This window comes from Tympanuchus pallidicinctus, unplaced genomic scaffold (genome assembly GCF_026119805.1).
Source record: "Tympanuchus pallidicinctus isolate F22 unplaced genomic scaffold, pur_lepc_1.0 scaffold4, whole genome shotgun sequence".
Classification (NCBI taxonomy): Eukaryota; Metazoa; Chordata; class Aves; order Galliformes; family Phasianidae; genus Tympanuchus; species Tympanuchus pallidicinctus.
Genome location: NW_026294758.1, coordinates 13,089,736 through 13,116,018, shown reverse-complemented (window position 1 = coordinate 13,116,018; position 26,283 = coordinate 13,089,736). Strand labels below are relative to the sequence as shown.

Sequence of the window (26,283 nt, the reverse complement as noted above, 5' to 3'; positions counted from 1 at the left end):
CTAATTCTGTTAGCTATTTTAGGTGTCACTGATTACATGTACGTTTCCTTGTTGGGTGTTGCTGTATTAAATAGAGGAAAATCTATAGAAAGACAGAGCCTTTAATGAAGAAGGCCCATTTTTCACTATCCAGCCCTAAGAGTTTGGTTTTCTGTCTGTCCTTGTGCACTAGTGCCTCATTTCCTCCTTGTACAAGGTAACTCCTGTTAAGTTCCTCTCCTCCTAAGCCCTCCTTGCACTGTGAAGCTACATATGTGAGCAGCTAGCAGAACATGTTGCTGCAGCACGCTTCTTGTGGCATAGTGAGTGAAGTGAACCTTTAGCCTCACACAGTGGATGCTCCAATGTTAGAAAACTATCTTGAAAGCAGCTGCAGTAGTAAAGAAGGAAGAAGTTTTTTTATTAAAAAATGAAATTGGTATGTGACATGGTCTGCATTTGTTGCTGTTCTTCAGTGAGATGCTTTCTGAAGGCATCTTTTTGATTTGCAGAATATTATATTAAAATATAAATATTAGTGCTTTATCAGCTTTTAATTTTCCAGTGATTGATGAATTATGGTTAAGTATAACAAAATGGTGGTTAATATCAGAGTTTTAAATTGTGTCTAAGAATGAACAGGTTTAGAGAAATTTAAAGCTGACTACTTACCCGAGCGTTCAGATCCTCTCTTATAAACTACTTGCAATCTCTTTGTATCCCTGTTTAGGGAGATAGCTAATTCTATAACATGCAGTAATTGAAACCATTGAAAACTTCTTGAATATGACTAATCATTACCAGTTTTTACTGATAACTCACTGGCTGCCAGCCAAGATTTTATTAATTTCAATGCTGTTGCAGTTTTGTGATTTTTTTGTTGTCAGCATTCCACATCAGAACATCACGTTGACCAGTGGGAGTTAACGATGTTCTGGTTCCATTTACTGTCTTTTGCGGACTCTTTGAGTATCCTGATGGGAGGTGAGAAGGCGGCATCCCCTGAGAACCTGGGGGGAAGAGACGCTGGGTGGGAGCTCCGGACTGGACCCGAGCGTCTCTCCCTCTGGCCCCGGCTCGGCCGTCTCAGTGCGCCGCGGAGAAGAGCAGTGCTCTGGCTCGCAGTGCCGTGGCTTGACTGGCATTTTGACCATTCTCGTCTCTGTCGTTTTGTTTGATTTAGTTAGACTCAGTAAATTACCGCTCCTCCTCAGACCGTTGCCGCTGTGTTTTCTCCTCGCTAAAACCATCGGCTAGCTCTCTGCCCTTCCCCCTCTCCCGGAGCGCACGTGGCCCGGGGCCGGCCGGATCGCGGCAAACCGTTGGTAAGCGGTTTTTTCTCTCTCTTCTTCCCGGGCCGGTGCCCCCTGTCACGGACTGATATCTGAGGATAACCCCGTGACAAATGCAAAAGCATTTGTCCACACCTATCATTTTCCCCCGGGGTCTTCTTAGGCTGAAATTGAATCTGGCTGCTATTATTTTGCCTGTAGCTGAGGATGAAGATTTCTTCTGAGAATTTTTGGGTAACGTACCCAATCCAGGGGCCGTACGCCTTACCTGGTGGTGTCGTTGTGTACTGTGCTGGCTCCGTGCCACAGCTGCCATCACATGAGGACAGTGTCCCGAAGCAGCACGTTCCTGACTGCAGGCACCCATTGCAGGTGGCAAAGAAGGGGCTGCCATGCTTAATGGAATTCAATGCTACGGAGAATCCTGCCCAGCTAGAAGTGTGTTCGCCCGTGATCAGCAAGTACAGATTGTTGGGTGTCTGAAGTGGAGATACGCAATGGATACATCTTCCAAAAGATGAGCTGAGCATTTGCTCACTCATTATGCAGTCTTGCAGGTCTGGCTGTTTGGGGGTTTTTTTGCACTCTGAGACAATTCAGACAGAAGACGAAGACCAACTTTTAACATGATTTGGTGGTGACAGGACGAGGATGGTTTTAAACTAATTAAAAAAAAAAAATGTAATGGGGATTTAGATTAAAGAAGAAATTCTTTAGAGAGAGGGCAGTGAAGCCCTGGCACGAGCTGCCCAGTGAAGCTGTGGACATCCCATCCCTGAGGTGCTCAGGGCCAGATTGGATGGCTCCTTGGGCAGCCTGAGCTGATGGGCAGCAACTAGCCAGCGTCAGGGGGGAGTGGAACTGGGCAGGCCTTAAGGTTCCTTCTAACTCAACTATTCTGTGATTGTATGACTCTGTTCCATCATTTCAAGAGAGACATACGTGAGCAGTGCAGATCAGCTTGACCAAAGTCAAAGAAATTGTGTGCATATTGGCTTTGTATGTGCTTCTGCACATTCAGTGAACACTTCAGGTTGCCATTTTTGTCTGAAGTGTTGGTGAGAAGCAGAAGCGCAGCCGCTGTAAACTTTTATCTATTCAAATAGCTAAGGTACTAACATTTTAGGTATATCCCTCCAAAAAATGTGCCTACCTCTAACCAGAAGTTGATCTTGCACCATATCCGTGGCTGGAGCAGGTCTAAAGAAGGGCAACAAGGCTTGTGATGGGCCTGCAGAATATGCCCTACAAGGAGAGACTGAAGGAACTGGGCTGTGTAGTCTGGGGAAGAGCAGGCTGAAAGGAGACCTTATTGCTCTCTTCTAATATCCGAAAGGTGCTTACAGCGAGAGCAGGTTGGTCTCTTCTCACTGGTGACAGGTGGCAGGATGAGGGGAAATGGCCTCAACTTGTGCCAGGGGAGGTTTAGGTTGGACATCAGGAAAAACTTCCTTACAGAAAGGGTTGTTAAGCACTGGAATAGGCTCCTGAGGGAGGTGGCTGAGTCACCATCCCTGAATGTGTTTTAAAACTGTTTGGATGTGGTGCTCAAGGACATAATTTAGTGGAGGGTTGTTAGGGTAGTATGGTTAGGCTGTGGTTGGACTTGATGAACTTTTACGTTTTTTGTAACCCAAGCTATTCTATGATTCTATGATCTATATCCATAAATTGAAGAAAATAAAGAATGAATCAATCCATTATCAGTTTACCTTTCATCCTGCTTGTATGACATGGTTACAGAATTGGTGAGCACAGAGTAAGGTTTGCCTCTATTTGAAGGAAATCAAATATCTCCAAACATCTTTGTGCATGGCAGCTCAGTGCATAACACTTTTCTTCTGATGGCCATCGCCCCACAGGAATAGTTGCTAAGGGGAGGATTTTTCTCCATGACATTAATGTGACCTTGACAAAGGAGGGAGGCCATGTGTGGGGTGCTCCGCTTGTGTACTCAGAAGGTAAAGCTTCTTTGTTCCAACATTGAACTCTAATCCCTGTGCTTGCACAGACTGGGGGAGATGGGAATGCTGTCTCCCAGTGGAGTAGTGCTCCTAGTCGTCTGGCTAATGCAGCTGTTTTGTTTCACCGTTGACAGAGAAAAGAGCAGGTTTGTGTCAGGAGGTTTGTGCAAAGCTCTAATGACGAGTGGCTGAGACACGAGCAGGTCTGCGGAGTCCCTGAGGAGTCTCATAGCTTTTGCATCTTCAAGGCACAGATTGTGGTGGGTACACCCCCACGGGCTTTGCGTGGGATCTTTAAAATCAAAGCCTCATTGTTATCCAGACTTTCTAAATCAACAAAACTCTCAACCAATGAGAATTGTGTGTTGTTTGCTAGCAGACAAAAATAAGTAGATAAAAATACTCCAGACAGGCAGCATTTTTCCCTCTCAGAGTAAATACGCCTCGGATATTTATTTCTGGGAATAAGGAAAGAACAGTGTATTTTCACTCCACTTTCCGCATGTGACCCCCGTAGTCTTCTCAGGCTCAGGCTGATGTGCTCTAGGGGGAGCCACATCTGCCCTTGCTCTCCGAAATGGAGGTCATCAGGCTGCCAGGCTTTCCAGGAAAGAGGGAGTGGCCACAGAGCGTGGAGTCACAGAGCATGGACCACCTGGAAAGCAGCATGCAGCTGTCACTTGTCCTACCTTTGGGCAGTCTGCAGTGAGGGATGCTGAACAGGTTTTGAGCTCTCACCTGAACTCGCTTGGAGGAATGGAAGGGCAGGCAAGTAACATGCATGTGCTGCTATGAAAGAAGGCAATAGCATTTCTGTATTTTTGTTGATAGTTCTGATATCTAGATTTGAGGTATATAGGTGCCTGAGTCTGCTTAGAGACAGGGGCTGCTTGGAAAGCTCAGCTGGTGACCCAGGTTCTGACCAAGAGCACCCTGCAGCTCTGATGTGTTTCTAGCTCTGAGAAAGACACAGGAAAAAAAGATTACACTTCTTCCTGCACTAGAGAGAAAGCCTATGAATAATGCTGTCTCTAGTTGAAGACTGAAAAAAAAATCCTAGTCTTGAAAAGTGAAGTTGGGAAATATCTATCTTTTATTTCAAGAAACAGGGTAATTAAAATTATAGCTATAAAACACAGATAAGCCTGAGCCCTCTATACAAAACTTCTCGTATTTTATGCCTCCTTTTCTATTTCAGGTCTTCATTTGCCTAATTACTACTCAGAGCCTGGCAGAGAATTTCCCTGCAGCGCTCAGCTCTGCTGACTGCAGAGACCCTACCTGGCACACTGAGTTAGTGCGTCAGCACTCTAGGTAGAAATGAATGAAAAATCAATCAGGGCAGCTGCAGTGGTAGCATATACAACTGTAACCTACTTTGTGCATGGTTTTGTTGTGTTTTTAGACATCTCTTAACGTGGTAAGTGGATTCAGAATAAAATAGACCTTTCTAATCAGCTGCAGACATAATCTGCCATTTTTATTGCTTGGCTTAAGCAAACTTGCCACCCTTTCTGCTAAGTTAACTTGCAGCCTTGTCTGAAATGCCAGAACCAACAAGGAGACGTTTTTTGCCTTAAAAACCTTTCACCAGCAGCTTGCATAATATACCACAAATACAGACTTAATGACGGCTCTAGTTGTTTTTACTGTATTTGTTGACCAGATCTGGAGTGAGTCTGGAAATGCAAAAGTGCACTAGGATGTTTTTTGAAACACTGCTGTAGCTTACATAGGGTCTTGCAAGGAATTTGTATTATGGCTGTGTGTGAATGCTTTTATTCTTTCATGCTGCATTTTTGCATAGCTTTTTCTATTGCAAGTTTCAATTAATGGAAGTCCACGATAAAAGGGTCCAACCTTCATGCCTAAAGAATTTCTTCCTACTGTTACACTCTCATCTCAGTGGGCAAAATATGTTCCAGATCCCTTTAAAGACCATTGCTGTAACAAGTTGTGCAGAGCAATTCCATAAAGGGCTCAAAAAATTGACGAGTCTTTCTGTTATGTGATGCCCATACAGTGAACAAGATACTTGTGACTATGAAGATGACGAGTCTACTCTTTCTGGTGCTCATTTCTGTCTGCTGGGCAGAACCTCATCCTGACAACTCAAGCCTAGAGCATGAGAGGATTATTCACATCCAAGGTAAGGAAATATATTAGAAAATACCTGTGTCTTGGGGAGACAGAATGATATGCTTAGTGATCTTTTATTTTTATTTTGCTGCATGTTTTTAAAATACTGCTACTGTTTTAACCAGACCAGACCCTTTATTTTCTGGTTTAGTATTACTCGTGAGAAAAGTTTAAAAAAAAAAAAAAAAAGTTACACTGTTTTATAGCACTTAATCTCAACCTTGGAAAAACTAGTGAGTTAAGAACAGCCTGCTTTAAGATAAGGAAACAAAGCATGCACCCTAAAGTAATACCTGCAAATGGGCTGAAATATCTTTACATTTCTGTGGAATATGCTTGATTTTAAGAAGACTGTCATGTACAATACTTCATAGAAAATTTTTGCTGTTTATTTTTCTAAAAGGTTTAGCACATCTGAGATCATAACCGGGAAATTTAAACATCAGGAAAAATAAAAGTAGCTTACCCAGAAAGAAATGTGTCTTTCTTCATACCTTTAATTCACACCAAGTATTATATAGTGCCCTTCTGTGTAATCCTGCTTAGTTCATGCTTGAATCCTACAGCTTGTAACTGTAGCAGGATTTGAGTCTGCAGTACAATGCAGCTGTTTTCTCAGTCTCAGCTTCAGTCACTGAAGGCCATCCTGTGTAAGAAAAGCACAGAGATTTATGCAGGAGGGACATGCAGATCTAGCAGGAATTTTCCTGCCTTCATCTGTATGTTCACTGAGGGTGAAATTAATACTGCAAAATTAAGAAACATGGCACAACTTCCCCACTCCCAAATTTGATTCCTTTCTCACAACAGCTGGCAGACAGTTTTATTTGAGCTTCTATGTAAATATAGATTATCAAGTTAGAGCAGATACTAAGAAAACCTGAACGTTTAGAAGTTCCCTGGAAAGTCACAGAAGTCAAAGGCACTCAGCACTTATTAAAACAGGCTGTCAAGGTCAGATCAAGAATAAAAGATTGCTGTTTTTACCCTAAGGAAGCTCACAACACGAAGGTCAAATAATGTGTACGTCAAAAGGAAGAGATATCACCACTATGAGATCATGAATGTTCCCCAGGGTAAACTTCAAATTTGCCACCTATGTCTAATAAATATGCTGTTTGTCTTTCCATGAAGAATGCAGGTTTTGTTTCGTTTTTATTTTTAATCTCTAAAATTTTGGAAATTTTATCTGAAATTTTTGGAAGAATAAATTGTTGAAAATAATTAAACCAAATAATTTTCCTTAATCTATGTCTCTCAAACTTGCTTAGCCAGCAGTTTTAGTTTAATTTTCAAGTCATACATGTTTCTTAGTGCTAGTCCTTCAGGGTGTGTACCCTGCAGGCTGTAAGTATTAAATAGTTTACAGATGCAGAAAATTTCAAGATGGGCTATTATCCCTATCCATGAAAGCTCAACTTTTCTGAGCCTCAAGAGTGTTTGCCTTCAAAGAAAGCTACATTAAAATCAAACTCTGTTATGAGCACTACTCATCAGCTGATTTTATGCTCTGAAACACAGACCAAAAGGAATTAAGCTGTTCAGAACTTGATATTTCACTACTAACTGTATTTCAATCCTCTCTGTATTGCGGAATCACAATCTGACTTGAGACTCCACACTGCCCAGTGCTCATTAATACGCACACTGATCTACACCTGGAAATAAGCTGCAAATCAGGAAAATCTGTGGAACACATGTTGCAGATTCAAAACAAAGGGTATTTGATATTACAGTAAGGTCTGTAATGTTCAGTAGGTGAAATCCAAGAGATCCTAATCTAAACTCTTTCCGGACTGCATGCATTGCAATGCTTTGGAATGACGAAAGGTGCAGAAAAATGTTCTGTAATCTTAAGTACGCTGAACAGAAAGGGATCTCTTGAGGCAGTGAACTGAAATGTCTCCTATTATCTTTTTTTTTAACATCCTGTGACATCCCATTGGCTATTACCTTTAAACAAGCTAGGTTTCAAGTCTTATTACTTGGCAGTTTTAGATCCCATTCTGTCATGAGAAACATTCTTCCAATTTCTACATGCTTGCTTACAACCACTGAATAGTCTTACGCTTTTCCCAATATAGTTCTTTGCTTGCAAATAATTATTTTTAGTCTTTGATATTCACTTTAAGACATTATGAGATACTATTGTGTCTCCTCACAGCTATCAGAGTGAAAAAACTGTTTCAGATCCTTCCCTAGTGTATAACCTCCAATTGCCCACTAATTTTATCTGTTCATCTAAATACTTGTTGCCTCTATTCAAACACAGAGAGTATGCCCAGCCAGGATTTCATTCCAGATAAGATGTTAGGCTAGTAGTACTATTTCTACTTACTTGCTAAACATCCTTTATCCTTTAGACTTTGACTGAAATCTGACTTCTTCCTGGCCATGCTATAGTGTTTATTGGTAGTCATTGATATATTTTTTTTTTAGTTGTTCTTCCTCATTTCTTCATCGCAGTTAACAAGTTCAAGGTTTGTATCAGTAATTCTGTCTCTTGGACTGCATGGCCAGTGGGCAAGAGAGGTTATTATCCCACTCTACTCTGCACTTGTCTGGACTACTGCATCCAGGTCTTGACTGCAGCAAAAGTAAAATGTGGAGCTGCTGAAGTGAATCCACAGGGGGCCACAAGGATGATCAGAGGGGTGGACCTCTCCTACATACAAAGAAAGACTGAGTGAACTGGGTCTATTTAGTCTTGAGAAAAGAAGACTGAGAGGAGACCTGATCCAGGTCTATAAATATCTAAGGTGTGGGGGGCAGAATGGCGAGGCCAGATTCTTTTCAGCAGTGTGTGGAGACAGGACAAGGGGAAACGGCCAGAAACTGCAGCATAGGAAGTTCTGCACAAATGTGCACAAGAACTTCTTTACAGTGAGGTGACGGAGCACTGGCACAGGCTGCCCAGGGAGGTGGTGGAGTCTCCTTCTCTGGAGATGTTCCAGACCTGCCTGGATGCCTACCTGTGCGACCTGCTGTAGGGAACCTGCTTTGGCAGGGGGGTTGGACTCGATGATCCCTGGAGGTCCCTTCCAACCCTACAATTCTGTGATTCTGTGAGATCCCACTATGGCCTTCCAGTACTTGAAGGGAGCTTATAAATAGGAGGGAGACTGACTTTTTATTTGTGCAGAAAGTGAAAGGACAAGTGGGAATGGCTTTAAACTAAAAGAGGAGAAAATCAGATTAAATGACAGGGGAATTTTTTATGTTGAAGGTTTTGAGAAATCTTGGTGCAGGCTGCCCAGAGAAGCTCCATCCCTGGCGGTGTCCAAAGACAGGTGGGATGGAGATCAGGACAACCTCATCTGGTGAATGGAAACCGTAAAAAAATATAGATTTTACATTTGGTATTGAATGCTATCATTCTTTGTCCATCTTTTTTCTGTCCTCACATATTCCACATATTGTTCTTCCTTCAGTGATGCTAAATATGCTATTTGAAAATGTTACTTACTCAGTAGCCCTTTTTACTCTAGAGATGAAATTAATACAAATATTAAAGAATCTAAAAAATTGTACAGGAGAGGGTTGACAGATATTTTTATAGGCCTGTCATTTCTGCTTCAGCCCAAGCAGTGACATTCTCCCCTCTATGAAATTCCTGCATAAGTAAGAGTAAACATTTGTGTTCTTCATCCTGCTTTGTTGTTTTTTTTCATATTTCCCACATCACTTGCTTCCATAAAATCCAAGAGATAAGTACATCTTGTTTTCCTGTCCATAAATGTTTATTTTTATTATATAATTGATACCAAATTATGCTGACACCCGCTGGTAAATATACGCCGCATTTTATTCCGTCTTCCAGGTGATGTACTCTAATCATAAATCTTCAATAACTGTTTCTCTTTAGAAGTTTTCCTAGGGTTCTATTTACTGATGAGATCAGACTAATCAGCTTGTCGACAGTTAAATTACTTTCCTTATATGTTATGTTGCTGTCATCTGCAAACTGGCACCATTCTAATAGTGATAGACTAGCTAATACCTCTGCCTTCAAATCTGTAATACCAACTGCTAGTAGCAATGCCCATCCTTCAGGCTGAGTTTTCCCACACTTTCCATTGAAGACATTATATTTTCTGAATTCAGCTTTCATTTTAATGTTCTTATTATACACAGGTGCACTCACGTACTTTTAACAACATCCAGCTTTTTGAGCATCAAAGCCACCCTTATAAAACCAGAAGATATCTTACTATAACACATTCTGTTGCATTCCACTTCCAGCTGTGTAGTCACTCCACACTCCAAAACGGACCCATACCTGTTTAGAAGACATCTTCCACCTCTGCAATATCTTTTATAGTCTTTCCCAACATGTTTTAGATCAGCGTAGACTAATGACACCCCTCCACATTCATTATCCTTAAGAGGCAATAAAAAATTGATACCATATACTATTCCAGCTGCTATTTCAGAATACTTCCAACTGCTATAGAAATTCTCCATCAGGAGCCAGAATATCTGGCTAGTTAAACAATTAGTATAAAAAGTCCCTTTGTTTCCTAGGCCTAGAATATGCAGACAAATGCAAGTAGTATCCCAAAAATCATTCTCAGAGAGTAGCGGTCAGTGGCTCAGTGCCCAAGAGGAGACAGGTGACAAGGGCTGTTCCTCAGAGACCGCTGCTGGGTCTGGTGCCCTTTAACATCCTTGTAGGCGACACGGACAGTGGGATTGAGCACGCCCTCAGCAAGTTTGCAGACGACACCAAGCTGAGTGGTGCAGCTGACACGCCAGAGGGAAGGGATGCCATCCAGAGAGGACTGGGCAGGCCCGAGGGATGAGTCCAGGCCAACCTCATGAAGTTCAGCAAAACCATGAGCAAGGTCCTGCGCTTGGCTGGATCAGATCCTGGGCAGCCTGACGATGCTGTGCATGTCCCTGTTTGTTGCAGGGGACTTGGAATAAGTGACCTTTAAAAGTCCCTTGCAACCCTGAGGAATCTCTGATGATTCCATGATAAGAAATTCTTTGCCGCGAGGGTGGTGAGACACTAGAACAGGTTGCCCAGAGAGGCTGTGGATGCCCCTTCTCTGGAGGCGTTCTAGGCCAGGCTGGATGGAGCTCTGAGCAACCTGGTCTAGAGGGAGGTGTCTCTGCCTACAGCAGGAGGGTTGGAACCAGGTGGTCATGAAGCTCCCTTCCAACCCAAACCGTCCTGTGATTCCGTGATCTGCCTGTCCGCTGGGGCTCAGGAGGCTGTGATCCAAAATGCTCAGTAAGGAGTATCTGTGCCAGCACAGGGATGTTGCTGACCTATGCTTGCCCTCAGTGCTGTGTCCATGGGCAGTAGGGCTGGGTGGTGTTACCAGCAGTCAGCGGCACTCTTTGGTGTTCAGCTTTCTTTGTGTTAAAAATATGCTTGATGCGTTCAGTCCAGACAGTTTTGGAGTACGACTGAAAATGTCTTTCCTTTGGGCTACAGTTCACTGTTTCAGGCACCACGGTGTTCAGAAAAGAACTCCTCACCAGAAAGTGAGGTGGAAAGAAGTCATTACTTTAGAATCACCCTCTCTCGTGCTGCAAGAGAACGAGAGAAAGCCAGCGCACGCTTTTGTTCTAATAAAAGCAAACATATTCATCCTAGAAATAATGATATTGAGCAGTCATAATAATATTGTGTTGGGGGATATTGTTTAATGAGACCTGTTGGTGATAGTGGGATGGTGGAACTGAATGATCTTGTAGGTCTCTTCCGGCTTTCTGGATTCTGTTTCCTTCCGGCCTTGTTTTTTGTGGAGTTCGGGATGGCTTCCTGCTCGTTTCCCGTGCTGCAGCCATGCCATCCCTGTGCGCAGTCATGGCACAGATGTCTTGGTGCCTTGGCCGGATCCCCCTCAGTTTACAGCTGCTCTGGAGCTACTTGGGACGTGCTGGTATGCAGAGAAAAGTCTCTGTTTTCTTCCCCATCTTCTCAGGATTTTGCCGTCTCTCGGCTCCTGGGAAGATACTCCTGCAGGTAGCGGTGTTTGGTGTGTTTCAGGTATATCTTCATCAAGGCAGGGTTTGCCTTCAGTTGGCAGAGCAGCTTGCAGCGTTTGCAGGAGCGGTTCTGGCAGTATGTCTCTGGGGCAGCTGAGAGTATCTTCTCCTGGCTCTTCTCCTGGAAATGACAGAGCAGGGGGCGTGATGAAAAGGGCAGGGGCCTTGGGGGCCTGAGATCTCTGCATCTGGGCCGTGCCTCTTCCTGAGAAACTCGGGCACGGTCTGGCTTGCCTGACCTCCATGACTCACCTCTCTGCGGCCCCTCCTGACTGCTCTCCACAGGTAAATCACCATGAGGAAAAGGCCCAGCTCTGTGCTCTTCTCGTAGAGCGCTTCCACGAATCCCAGTGGATCCAGGTGCTCAAAGAAAGAGCAAAGCTGGTTCAGGCGGTAGTAGTAGGGTAGGTAGTAGTTCCAGCTTGCCTTGCCAATGCCCGGCTTCTCCGTGTCCAGGGGATCCACATCCCACATGACCGTGGCCCAGGAAGGGCGTCCGGAATGGGCAAGGCTGCCGGAGAACAGGAAGGGCAAGCAGAAGACGAGGAGTATGGAAAACCTCGGGCTGAGCATTGCACCTTCCTTCAACTTGCTCTCTGGCCGTCACTCTGACCTGAGCTCAATCAAGCCACCAGCAGCACCAGCGTCTGCACAGCAACTGAGTGGCGGCAGCAGCACCAGTGCCTGGGTGACCTCGAAGGCTTTGTGACATCACTGACATCACAACTGGGAGGGTTCTTAGCAGGGAAGCAGGGCGTGGCGAGCCAGATTTCATGGCTTGCTTCTCCCATGGCTGTAGCCCCACTGGGATGGAGTTACAGCGTCACTGGATAAAGCAAGAGAATCCCAGAATCGTAGAATCATGGAATGGCCCGGGTTGAAAAGGAACACAGCGATCATCTACTTTCAACCCCCCTGCTGTGTGCAGGGTCACCAACCACCAGACCAGGCTGCCCAGAGCCACATCCCCGGCCTTGAATGCCTCCAGGGACGGGGCACCCACAGCCTCCTTGGGCAACCTGTTCCAGTGCTTTGCCACCCTCCGAGTGAAAAGCTTCCTCCTAATATCTAACCTGCACCTCCCCTGTCTCCGTTTAAAGCCATTTCCCCTTGTCCTGTCACTATCCACCCTTGGAAACAGCCATTACCCCTCCTGTTTATATGCTCCCTTCAAGTACTGGACGGCCCCAGTGAGGTCTCCTCGGAGCCTTCTCTTCTCTAAGCTAAACAAGACCGCTTCCCTCAACCTTTCTTCATAGGAGAGGTGCTGCAGCCCTCTGATCATCTCAGTGGCCCTCCTCTGGACTCCTCTGAGAGCTCGGAGTCTTTCTTGTGCTGGGGGCCCCAGGCCTGGAAGCAGTACTCCTCCAGATGGGGCCTCACAAGAGCCGAGTAGAGGGGGACAACCACCTCCCTCTCCCTGCTGGCCACCCCTCTTCCAGTGCAGCCCAGCATAGAGTTGGCCTTCCGGGATACAAGCGCACACTGCTGGCTCGTGTCCAGCTTCTTGTCTACCAGGACCCCCAAGTCCTTCCCCACACGGCTGCTCTCAAGAGGTTCTTCGCCCAGTCTCTGTAAACACCTGGGGTTGCCCCGGCCCAAGTACAACACCTTTCACGTGGGCCCACTTCTCCAGCCAGTCCGCGTCCCTCTGGATGGCTTCCCTTTCCTCCAGCGTACAGACTGCACCGCTCAGCTTGGTGTCACCAGTGCTGAGGGTGCGCTCAGAGCCATCGTCTGTGTCGCTGATGAACACGTTGAAAAGCAACAACGCCTGAGGGACGCCGCTTGTGACCCGCCACCCTGACACAGAGCCACTGATCACAACTCTTTGGCTGCGACCAGCCAACAAATTCTTATCCACCAAACTGTCCATCCTTCGCACCCATGCCTCTCCAATTTGGGCAGAAGGATGTGGTGAGGGGCCATGTCAAAGGCTTTGCAGAAGTCCAGGTAGATGACATCCGTTGCCCTTCCCACGACAACCGATGCCATCACTCCATCACAGAAGGCCACCAGATTGGTCAGGCAAGATCTGCCCTTGGTGAGGCCATGCTGGCTGTCTCGGATCACCTCTTCATCTCGTATGAGCCTTAACATAGCTTCTCGGAGGATCTGCGCCATGATCTTCCCAGGCACACAGGTGAGGCTTGCCGATCTGCTGTTCCCCGGGTCATCCTTTCTTCCCTTCTGAAAAATGGGAGCAATGGTTCCCTTTTTCCAGTCACCGGGCACTTCACCTGACAGCCACGAGTTTTCAGATCTGATGGGGAGCAGCTTGGCAACCACAGATGGATGGATATTATCTGACCCCAGGGAGTTATATACATTCAGTTTCATGAGGATGTCTCATACTTGTTCCGTTGTTACAGTGGGACTGAATCTGCTCTTCTTACCCACAGTCAGAGAGAGGTTCAACGACATGGCTGATATGTAGCCTGACCAGCAGTGAAGGCTGATTCAAAACACTTATTAAGTACCTGAGCTTAAATGCCTGAGGAAGCCACTTCTCCGTCCTCATTTATCTGAGTGGAATACTCTCTTTGATCTGTCTCCTCCTGCTTATGTACCTGAAAAAACCTTTCTTGTTATTTTTCACATATCTCGCCAATTTCTGCTCTATCTGTGCCTTGTCTTTCCTAATCTTATTTCTACACATGCATTCAACATCCCTATATTCTTCCCTACAGGCTACACAACCCTGCTTCCACTTCCTATACGTTTCCCTTTTTCCTCAGTTTCAGGTCCTTTCTCAGCCACACCCGACACCTGCCTCTTCTGCTCAATTTCTTCCACTGGGGATTGAGAGCTCTTGCTCCCTCAGAAGGGTGCCCCTAAGGGGCTGCCAGCTCTTTCTGTTCATATGCCCTCAAGGACACTCCCAGGAGGTCCCACCCACATACCTAAGAAGAGGGTAGATACACTAGTGATTTGACATCATACATCATACACTAACTGAGATATTCATCTCAGTTTCATCTTCATCTTCTTTGACTTTATTCCTTCAACCAATCTTCATGAATTTTGCTCCCTATCAGTGATAGTGTTATTTCTGTATCTTTTTTCCTTTCAAGTTCTCACTAATTTTGTTGTTATTTAGGAGACTTTAGATTATCTTTTAATCATAGAATCACAGAATTGTAAAATTGCTCAGGTTGGAAAAGACCTTGAAGATCATTGAGTCCAACCACAACCTAACCATACTACCCTAACTCTTAAATCATGTCCTTGAGCACCACATCCAAACAGTTTTAAAACACATTCAGGGATGGTGACTCAGTCACCTCCCTCAGGAGCCTATTCCAGTGCTTAACAACCCTTTCTGTAAGGAAGTTTTTCCTGATATCCAACCTAAACCTCCCCTGGCACAAGTTGAGGCCATTTCCCCTCATCCTGCCACCTGTCACCAGTGAGAAGAGACCAACCTGCTCTCGCTGTAAGCACCTTTCGGATATTAGAAGAGAGCAATAAGGTCTCCTTTCAGCCTGCTCTTCCCCAGACTACACAGCCCAGTTCCTTCAGTCTCTCCTTGTAGGGCATATTCTGCAGGCCCATCACAAGCCTTGTTGCCCTTCTTTAGACCTGCTCCAGCCACGGATATGGTGCAAGATCAACTTCTGGTTAGAGGTAGGCACATTTTTTGGAGGGATATACCTAAAATGTTAGTACCTTAGCTATTTGAATAGATAAAAGTTTACAGCGGCTGCGCTTCTGCTTCTCACCAACACTTCAGACAAAAATGGCAACCTGAAGTGTTCACTGAATGTGCAGAAGCACATACAAAGCCAATATGCACACAATTTCTTTGACTTTGGTCAAGCTGATCTGCACTGCTCACGGATGTCTCTCTTGAAATGATGGAACAGAGTCATACAATCACAGAATAGTTGAGTTAGAAGGAACCTTAAGGCCTGCCCAGTTCCACTCCCCCCTGACGCTGGCTAGTTGCTGCCCGTCAGCTCAGGCTGCCCAAGGAGCCATTCAATCTGGCCCTGAGCACCTCAGGGATGGGATGTCCACAGCTTCACTGGGCAGCTCGTGCCAGGGCTTCACTGCCCTCTCTCTAAAGAATTTCTTCTTTAATCTAAATCCCCATTACATTTTTTTTTTAATTAGTTTAAAACCATCCTCGTCCTGTCACCACCAAATCATGTTAAAAGTTGGTCTTCGTCTTCTGTCTGAATTGTCTCAGAGTGCAAAAAAACCCCAAGCCAGACCTGTAAGACTGCATAATGAGTGAGCAAATGCTCAGCTCATCTTTTGGAAGATGTATCCATTGCGTATCTCCACTTCAGACACCCAACAATCTGTACTTGCTGATCACGGGCGAACACACTTCTAGCTGGGCAGGATTCTCCGTAGCGTTGAATTCCATTAAGCATGGCAGCCCCTTCTTTGCCACCTGCAATGGGTGCCTGCAGTCAGGAACGTGCTGCTTCGGGACACTGTCCTCATGTGATGGCAGCTGTGGCACGGAGCCAGCACAGTACACAACGACACCACCAGGTAAGGCGTACGGCCCCTGGATTGGGTACGTTACCCAAAAATTCTCAGAAGAAATCTTCATCCTCAGCTACAGGCAAAATAATAGCAGCCAGATTCAATTTCAGCCTAAGAAGACCCCGGGGGAAAATGATAGGTGTGGACAAATGCTTTTGCATTTGTCACGGGGTTATCCTCAGATATCAGTCCGTGACAGGGGGCACCGGCCCGGGAAGAAGAGAGAGAAAAAACCGCTTACCAACGGTTTGCCGCGATCCGGCCGGCCCCGGGCCACGTGCGCTCCGGGAGAGGGGGAAGGGCAGAGAGCTAGCCGATGGTTTTAGCGAGGAGAAAACACAGCGGCAACGGTCTGAGGAGGAGCGGTAATTTACTGAGTCTAACTAAATCAAACAAAACGACAGAGACGAGAATGGTCAAAATGCCAGTCAAGCCACGGCACTGCGAGCCACAGCACTGCTCTTCTCCGCGGCGCACCGAGACGGCCGAGCCGGGGCCAGAGGGAGAGACGCTCGGGTCCAGTCCGGAGCTCCGCCCCACTGCCTCTAGACTGCCCCCACACTAAACAGCCCCAGTTCGTTCAGTCTCTCCTCCTATGGCCCATTCTTCCAGCCCTTCACAAGCCTTGTTCCCCTACTTTAGGCCTGCTCCAGCACCTAAGTGTGCTTTCTGTACTGAGGTGCCCAAAACTGAATACAGTCTCAAAGTGAGGCCTCACCAGTGCTGAGTATAGGGCAGGATTACTTCCCTAGTCCTGCTCCATCATGCAGTCTCTTCTTATAGTTGAGCTGCTTCTTCCTCCTCTGTACAATTTACTTTCCACTTCATAGTGCATCATATTGCAACACCATGTAACAGAAATGTCAGCAAAAAAACAAATTTATCTTCTGTCAGTATGTTGGCTTCATTAAAGGCATTCAGGTGTGCTTGCTAGGCCTTACATCAGAGTTACCAGTATTTCTGGGTCATGAGAAGCTATTATAGAAGCAGGAAGTTTTACACAAAACATCAGTTTAAAACTTCAGTTTGCCTTCATCTTGCTATATTAGTGTAATTTCACAGACATAACATTTAAAGGTAATTCAGAAGCTCAATTCTTTTTCTGTTTGGTATATTGTTTTTGTTACTCTTCATGCCACTTCACCAACCTATGAACATTCCTTTGTATACAGAAGAGCTTCTGATATAATGCTAATGCTGTGATTTCTTCTCTGCTTTTCTGCTTCTCCTTTTGGGGCTAATGGGGATTGTTGCATGAACAATACATCTTCAGGATCACTTTTCAAAATAAGGTTTAACTTCCAGCCTGTAAATCTCAGTGCTCTCCTCTGCTGTGATGGCAATAAGGCCTAAGGAGCCCTTTCACTGTGAGGACTGAAGAGCCTCCAAGGTTCCTATTTCTTTGGGCCATTTCTGTCCTCCCACACGTCTGAAAGGTGGTGATACTAATACTTGTATGTTAGTGACAAAATTTGCTCCTTTGCCCAGCTGCTTGTCCAAAAGTAGAACTAACCCAAAATTAGGACAGTAGCCACAGAGTCATGCAGAAATTTTAATACCAGAAAATTCATGGAGGAGTGTGCCTGACTGCAGTCTGATCTTCATTCAATTTCTTTATCTATACTGAAACAAACATAAACGTAATTTTTAAGTATTTTAAGGTAAAAGGTGGCAGTAGTGTAGAAAATGAAGTTTGTTATTTCCCTTATTATTTTACACACTGTGAGGATTCCTAGTTCAGCTAGCATTAATGCAGACCCTTAGAAACATTTCCTCCACCATGTTAGTCGGCATGAAAGGGTGGGATCAGTGGAAAGATACACTGCCTCATCTTGTCATGTCTATGCAGGAGAGACAGATTGTTCTGCCATTTGCATAGTGGTTATTTTAGGTGTGTTGTTATTTGGAAGGCTTTATCTGAACTTCTAAATTGAGATTTATCAAGCATTTCTGTTACCAGTTGCGTATTAAAAACATAAAAATAACACATGGGAAGTATTTTTTTTCATGACAATTTAGAGGTGGAGTCCTATGAGTTTAATGTCTGTGTTTTCTTTATCTTCATATAAACAACATGAAATTGATGCTTGAGCCAAATCAGAACGCCTTTTCTTAGTCATGCAGTCAAAGTACAGAGATTTTTAGGGTTTGTCTGTTGTTTTTTTTGTTGTTTTTCTTGTTGTTTGCTTATTTTCCAAATTATGTGGAAAAAACTGCGTGTAATACTTTCTAATGTTTTACACTTAAGGTTCTTTGAGTAATGCATGTGAACATATGCGTTTATATCAATACTGCACTTAATGGTTTGTTAACAAGGTGGAACACCTAAGCAATTCATGATTTTGAACTCACAAAACATCCTAAAAATTCTTGGTGTTGTTTTTGGGTTTTTTTTTCCCCTGTTGCTTCTCTGTCAGTTACTCCATTAAAATAGGGGAATAATCAAGTTTTGTACCAAGGTCAGCACAAGATTCTGGTCAGTTCTGATGGATAAAGTGGACAGAGCTCTTTGCCAAGAATCACAGACTGACTCATTCTCCCTACCCTATGCTGTGTTCCTTCCAAACCTAGTTTGCTAGTACTCTTGAACACAAAAGCCAGTCAAAAGTAAGCAAAACAAAACAAAACATCTGTGTATGTGTCCAGCAATAAAATATGGAACAAAACCAATAGGCCAGCCAGTGAGAGCAAGTCCATTTAGTGTCACTGAAATGGGAACCACGCTGAAGTCAAGTTAAGGCGTATACAGATCAATAGCAAGAAGAAATACAGTCATAGAATCACAGAACTATAGACTCATAAAATCATAGAATGACTTGTGTGGAAAGGGACCTTAAATCCGACTCTGTTTCAACTCCCTGCCATGGGCAGGTTTCCCCCCCCAGCTCAGACTGCTCAGGGCCCCATCCAGCCTGGCCACGAACACCTCCAGGAATGGAGTACTCAAAGCTCTCTGGCAGCTGTGCCAGGACCTCACCACCCTCTGAGTGAAAAATTCTAATCTAATCCTAACATCTACTTGACATTCTCACTTTTTAAGAAGTTTTTTTAGTGTTTGAAAACTTGCTGGGGAGCAGAGAGAACAGCAGTGCAAAATGCATAGCAGTCAAACACAGGAGAGGGGGAGATGGAAAATAAAACAGACTTCTTGTGACAAAACATGGGGGAGAGTAATATTCCTTTATTTCTTTGTGGTGACACCTCAAGAGGACTTCTTGCTGGATCCCTTCTTAAACAGTCTTTGCTGATATTTACTTACAAGCAAATCAAAACCCAAAACTGATAGTAAGGAAGCAGCATGGAAAAATAGCACAAATTAATTTCCAGTGGTGGCTGGTTCTTTGACAGTGAAGCTATTGGCTGTTTTATGAGGGATGTGGACAGGTAATAACCCCACTCAGCAACTTTTCTCATCCTGATTCCAGAGCTGAGACCAGAACCAACAGTCAGGCTGCTGCCATTTCTGCTCCAATGCAGAAAGAGCTGCGCAGCATGTTATTCACCATTTGTCTACCACCTGAGACACTTGTGTGTCTGTGCACAAGGTCTGTCTTATCTGCAGAAAGGAACCACACTGTTCTGATGAAGGCAATTGCTAAACAAGGTGTTATCTGCAATTTACTTTGTAGTCTTTATATTCATATATATATATATAATATAGGCTTTATAGTCAACTGTCCACGCAGCTCATAATTGCTCTGATGGGACTTCTGAAGAAAGCAGTTCTGGGGAAAAAGAAGTATCCTTTTTTGCTAGCAGTGTGCTGGATTCTCACATATCCCTGACATGCTGAGCACAGTGCTTACCCACCTCCCAGCATCAGGTCTCTGTCTCATCACAGATAGCTGCTCACTGCATTATGGTGCCTCAGGACATAGGCTGAGAGAAGCTGTGCTCCCCTTCCTGTTCCCAGCACTTCCTGGCACCTAGACTCTGGCACCAGCTGAGCCAAGAGCCATGGGCAGCAGCTAGGAGGGACATGGGTCAGCTGGGATGCTGACAGAGGTGACAGTGCTCTGGGCAATCCTCCAGCCTTGCTGGCATGACTGAGCTGTTGCTAGAAAGCTTGAGCGCTAACAGCCTGAGTGAGACTCTCCCTCCAATCCTGTCCTTTCTGCTAATATTTATTAGCTTGCCTATTTCAGTATTAAAGTCACAACATTGCTGAGCTCTGATTCAGATTTCTCAGCAATAACCACCCAAAAACATAACATTTCCCCTCCCAAGGTAGACAGACATATGTGGGACTTCTTTGTCCCTAATGGAAACAAGGAAGGCAACAGAGGAGCTATTCTGGCTGCATTTCCATCCTTCCTTCTCCTCTTCCTATGAAAACAGGGCTGGCAACACTTCCTGTCATGCCCTGCCTAAGGTCACCTCTCTCCTCAGATGCACTGGTCTGCTTGCCAGAGCACCCCATGCCCTGTTCACACCAGCAAGATTGCCATGTGTATAGAATGGTGTGAGACCCTACAACAGTGGTTTTCATCAGGAGGGTCTCCTGTCTTATTAACCCAGTTGGCAGCAGTCAAGTTTGCTCTGTCTGTAGGCACTCTGGCTGGTTTGTCCCATGCAGCTAATAGTGATGCTCTTAACAGAGCATATCTAGTCTAGTGGTGTTTCTCAGAGGTCAATACTGGGACCAGTGTTGTTTTATATCTTCATTAATGATCCAGACGAGGGGACAGAGTGCACTCTCAGTGTATTTGCAGATGACGCCAAGCTAGGATGAAGTATTGATCTGCCTGATGAAAGAAAGTCCCTACTGAGAGATCTAAATAAGCTGGATAGCTGGGCTGAGGTTAGTTGTGTGAGTTTCAACAGGAGCAAGTACCAGGGCCTGCCCTTTGGTCACAACAACCCAATGCAATGCTACAAGCTTGGTGCAGAGTGACTGGAAGGTTCTGTGGTTGGAAAGGATCTGGGGTATTAGTTGACAGCTGGCTAAACATGAACCAGCAGTGTGTCCAGGTGGCCAAGAGGGCCAGTGGCATCCTGGCTTGTATCAGAAGTAGCGTTGTCAACAGGAGCAGGAAGGTGATTGTCCCATAGAGCTGGAAATCTCACTCCTACGCTATCTCACTGACCTGTTTTAGAGACACAGCAAATTGCAGTATTTTTCTTTGTAATCAGCTACAAGCAGTGAGGCTGGTAATTCTTTTCCAGCAAGTGTGTACTACTGATTCACTGCCAGTTTCAGCTGATGGCTTTGGTGATAGAGGACAGCAATGTCTACAGAAGCACTGAGCTTGCTTAATCAGAGGAGAAGAGTTACTGAAAGAAGGAAATAATATTTGAGCACGTGGGTAGTAGAGCAGTCTGTCATCATCAAACTTAGGCATTTCAAGGCTTTCCCAAGGCAGCACAGTCTATCAAAGAAGGCCCGAACAAATATGTTTGGAAGTGAGCCTGTTCTGGATGACTGTCCTAAGTATAATGACTGCACAGAGTAGCATCAGCAGCAGTGGCCTACAGAGAGAAAAGAGAGCAGGGAATCTGAGAAAAGAGTGACGAGTAAGATAGCCTGCCAGCTAGATTTGGGTCAGTGTGGGAAGTCAGACCAAAACATAAAAGATGAAATAGTGATAATTAGAAGGATATTGGAAAAAGAGGTGGGGAATAAGATTGAAATTATTGGGAAAGATGGCAGAAAAGGAAAAGATTTTACTGATTTGAAGATACAATGTACATCCTGACATTTGTGGAAGTATGTCAGAAGAGGTACTCAAAGTATGGAATAAAATGCACCTGAAAAATGGGCCATTTTAGAATTACATGGGCAGTTTTCAGGTCGATATAAAAAATGCTGTTTGACACCAGAACAGTTTTCCTATTTCATGAGAATGCTTTGCTGGATGCTATGTCATGAGGGTCTTAGCATGCTGCATCCTGCACTGAAAAACTGAATTGTGGAAGAAGGGACAGCTCTGGAACAACCCACAAGCAAATACAGGATGCGTGCAAGGAGCCATTTATGGATGATGGCATTCATACAGAAGCCATACAAACCCAACAGTATATATGTATATAACTAGTTCATATGCCTTGCTGCATAGGTACAAATGGTTGCAAGGAACTGATTCCACATGCTTATAGGTAATGTTTGTTAAAGCACTGTTCATATCCATTCTGTAAAAGGTGGAGCGCAGGCTAATTCTCCTTTTTGTTTTTCTCCTTGAATTTTAGAAGAAAATGGACCTCGCCTACTTGTAGTAGCAGAACAAGCTAAGATCTTCTCTCAGAGGGGCGGCAACATCACACTGCCTTGTAAATTCTACCATGAACACACATCAACGGCTGGATCAGGAGCCCACAAAATCCGGGTCAAGTGGACCAAACTCACCTCAGATTACCTCAAAGAAGTGGACGTCTTTGTCGCAATGGGACACCACAGAAAGAGCTACGGGAAGTATCAGGGCAGAGTGTTTCTGAGGGAAAGCAGTGAGAACGATGCCTCTCTTATAATCACAAATATAATGCTGGAGGATTATGGGAGATACAAGTGCGAAGTGATTGAAGGATTAGAGGATGACACAGCAGTGGTAGCTCTGAATTTGGAAGGTAGGTAACACCTGAATTATACTTAACATTAGGTTTGCACAGTGTTAAGAGATGCCTGGTTTTCCTCCTCATACTGCTGGTACTGTGAGATAACAGTGATAGCAGCCAACTGAGAAGTGGGATTCATAGCACCCTGGGGATCTTGGCCTGAGAGCCTCTAGCAGCTATCATAAATTAGAAGAACATTAGGACTTTTATAACTTACACTAGCCCACGGCATAGTCTGCTCCCAGTGAGCCCCATTGCAAAGGGAGCCAAAAAAGAATGACCAAACACAGTATGAAAGACTCCATATGTTTTTAATTTGGTCCCTTCATTTTACAAAAATTGCTGTGTGTTTTTGCAGTAGACTTAATCAAAATTATATTAAGCATTCTCCTAAAAGCCATTTTGCAGAACTTTGGGACGTTTTAGATTATCTAGAAGATAAAAATCTTCCTACAAACAGAGAAAATCTCCAAGTAATTTTACAGAGACAATAGCTTTGTTTATTTCAAGCCTTATAATTACATAAAGTAAATCTCTGTATTGCCTGCCAAGACAACTCCTACTCGTACGCTCTGGTAGTCATTTCCTTCAGCAATTTTTTGTAAACAGTATGGTAGAAAGCATTAGTAAAATTATTGAAATGGACTTAAAAAGAACAAAATATTCATCTTTTATGAAATTTAGATTAATTTTATGAGATTTGATGCATGTAAATCAGCATCAGGCCTTTTCCCCAAAGCCCTCTATTATTCTCATCTATAAACAAAGAGTTCCATGAAGATATCTCTCTGCCCCTTTACATTTATACCTGCCAGCAAGTGTGCTTCAGGAGGAACTTTCCAGAAGCCACATAATCTTGTTAGTGGGGGGGTGGGGGGAGAAGAAGGGAAAGAAGAAGAAAAATTGAAAAGAAAAAAAAAGTCACCTCATAATAAAACTGCAAATGCAGCTGTTGACTTTGCCACGTAATGGAGATCAGACACAGGCAGCACCTGTCTGACCTTTGCATGCCTCAGCTCCTCTTATGATATTCTGCAGGCTGTCCTGGAGTTCGTTCCTGGGTTGCAAGGTGGGATGTAGCATTGCTCAACAATCCTGCAAAATGGCATGTGATAAAATTCTTCTGACAGGCTCCATATGTCCTAAATACATGCCTCTGCAAGGCTTAGAGCTTGTCCAGATAAGTACTGTACCACTGGATCCCAAATACTGATATTTCCCAGAATTTCATGATGTTAAGACAATATTTCTAGTGTAGAATGTTCAGAGCCAGCATAAAATCTTCATCATGCTGCTTATCTGGACCACGTACCCTTCTGGTACCACTAGCATTGTGCCTTTGAAGTAAATGTTCATTAGTTTCCTGCTTTTAGAAGCAACAAGATCCCAGGACAAACACTTGCAGCTGCGACAGGAGAGTTTGGGAAAGGGCAGATGACTAACAGCTGCAGCAACAGAGAGAAACTTTGCCTGGAGCTTGGTACAAATCGTTGCGCATGTGCAGAGACTAGTATTTGGAAGGCAATATTGAAATGATATTAGAATAAGAAGACAATGAGAAATGTTTTTTGTTAACCATGTGCAGTAGTTACATAGTTTTTGACAGTGCTTAGAACTGAGGACTAAAAGCACAGATGGACTAGCGAGCAATATGAGGTTGCTCAGGTACACATCTACACTTCCTTAACAGAGCTTGAGCATTGCACAACACTCCTGAATGTTGCTGCTCCAAAGACAACACCCAGAAGTTAGTTAGCAGTATGCACTGGAGAAACATATCTGTTAAATATCACTGCAGAAAAGAGATCTTTCTTTTCTACCTTGCCTAATTAGTGATAGAGCACCAGCTTACCGTACAGAAGATCTAGGTTCTACCTACTACAGACACCTTCAGCCTGCTGCTGTTTCTCTAAGCAGCGTCTGCCTTCGAATTATGCCAACTCCAATCCATCTTCTCCAACACCACCACTCCTTCCTGTTTCCTTTTCTTTGAATTCAAAATAAAGAAATTCATTGGATAGGAGAGGAATTAAGTATGTCTTTAACAAGACTGCTCCATTCTCTGATCAAAGGAAAGTTCATGCATTTTAACATATGGAACAGTGTTTTGTTTTAATGACTTTGTCAGTCAAGGGTGTCAAGCTGCTCATATCTGATGTTAGAGAGTGAAGTCTCCCAGAGAGTTGGAAAATCATTTGTGAAATCCCATGGTAAAAGCTAACCTTTCAAGAAGTGAGATAAGACTATTGAGTGTGTTGGTTTAGAATAAAACAACTTTGTTTCAACTAGGGTAACTAAATTCAGTGATTCTGGGTCCAAGTTTCACTGAAGATTCACTCTACAATCATAACTACTAAAGTGCACTTGCATTTACAGTGGACACGCAGACATAAGTAGTGGATGGAGTGTATTCATCTCTTTCTATGCCCCTGCACTCATCCTGTCATCTCATCCATATGAGAATGGCCACTTCATTCATTGCTCACTTTTATTGCTGTTTCATGCATTTGTGCAGTGCAGATCAGGATGAGTTTAAAAAATCAGTCTCTTTGGACAAAAGTAAAAATGCTACTCCACACTAACATTCTGCATCTGCTACGTGTAATAAGGTTTATCTCACAGTAGGAAGGATTTGCATCAGTAGCATGATATCCTGAGATGGTGGCCCTAAGGATGTTGACTGGCAGCAAGACAAAACCATTTATACCCAGGAATGCCTGCTAGCAGTACAAACCAACTGATCACTTCAGTGTGAGATCACTGTACAAATGGCATAGATTTGCCTGAGCAAAATCATATTAATTTATCAATATGAAAATAGTTGACCTCTACCTCAGTGGACCTTTTATCCTCCCTGAAAGTGGTAGTGTTATATTCTTGTTAGATTTAAAAGCCTTCTAGTACTGTGATTAAATATGCTATGCATAGTAACTGGCTAATTTTTTTTTTTTTTTTTTTTTGAAGGCAGAATTAGGCTCAGTTAAGTATCTTACACATTTCTTGCATATTCTTTTTACTACTATAAAGTGAAGAACTGTGCCAATTCCTTCCTCCCTCCCTCCGTCCCTCCGTCCCTCCGTCCCTCCGTCCCTCCCTCCCTCCCTCCCTCCCTCCCTCCCTCCCTCCCTCCCTCTCTTCCTGCCTTCCTGCCTTCCTGCCTTCCTGCCTTCCTGCCTTCCTCCCTTCCTTCCCTTCCTTCCCTTCCTTCCCTTCCTTCCCTTCCTTCCCTCCCTTCCCTTCCTTCCCTTCCTTCCCTTCCTTCCTTTCCTTCCCTTCCTTCCCTTCCTTCCCTTCCTTCCTTCCATTCCCTCCCTTCACTCCCTCCCTCCCTTCCTACTCACTTCCTTTCTTCCTTCCTCCCTCCCTTCCTTTCATTTCTTCTTTCCATCTTTCCATCTTTCCAAAACTGTTCAGCCTTCTCATCATTATCATCTCACATTTATCCTTAAATGCAGAAACTAAGCATGGAACTGTTGGGCTGGGCACAGTGGCTGGAAGAAGTGGCAGAAACTGTAGATGGTGGGGGATATATTTTATAATGAGCTTGTCACCAAAGCCATTTTCTCACTGAACTGGGCATGCCATGTTACTGCATTTAAAATAAGGATTATTAACTTCACATTCTTTTACAGATGTCACAAGAGTCAAAAGCTTAACATATTAAAAGATCCCCTGTGGTAGATAGGTAGAGTTGCCTGAATCACAGGCAAAGAAAGAATTCTCAACTTACGTTAAATTTTCCTTATGTTGTCATTTTACTCTTCTGCACGACATTTTATGTTTGTGCTTTACTGTTTTCCTATCTGACAAGCACGATGCACTGCAGTGAGTCTCCCTGTGCCAGGTTTATCTGCTTCGGT

The 26,283-nt window shown here is 44.1% G+C and overlaps 1 protein-coding gene across 2 annotated transcripts in view; it reads left to right on the top strand.

The window, feature by feature from the left end:
* HAPLN1 (hyaluronan and proteoglycan link protein 1) overlaps window positions 1-26,283 on the top strand; it is a 68,055-nt gene that overhangs the window by 26,189 nt on the left and 15,583 nt on the right. For both annotated transcript variants that reach the window (XM_052700541.1, XM_052700540.1), the window contains exons 2-3: window positions 5,259-5,384; window positions 22,061-22,435. In XM_052700541.1, the coding sequence (XP_052556501.1) occupies window positions 5,279-5,384; window positions 22,061-22,435 (481 nt within the window). In that variant the 5' untranslated portion in view covers window positions 5,259-5,278. The remainder of the gene's footprint in view (window positions 1-5,258; window positions 5,385-22,060; window positions 22,436-26,283) is intronic.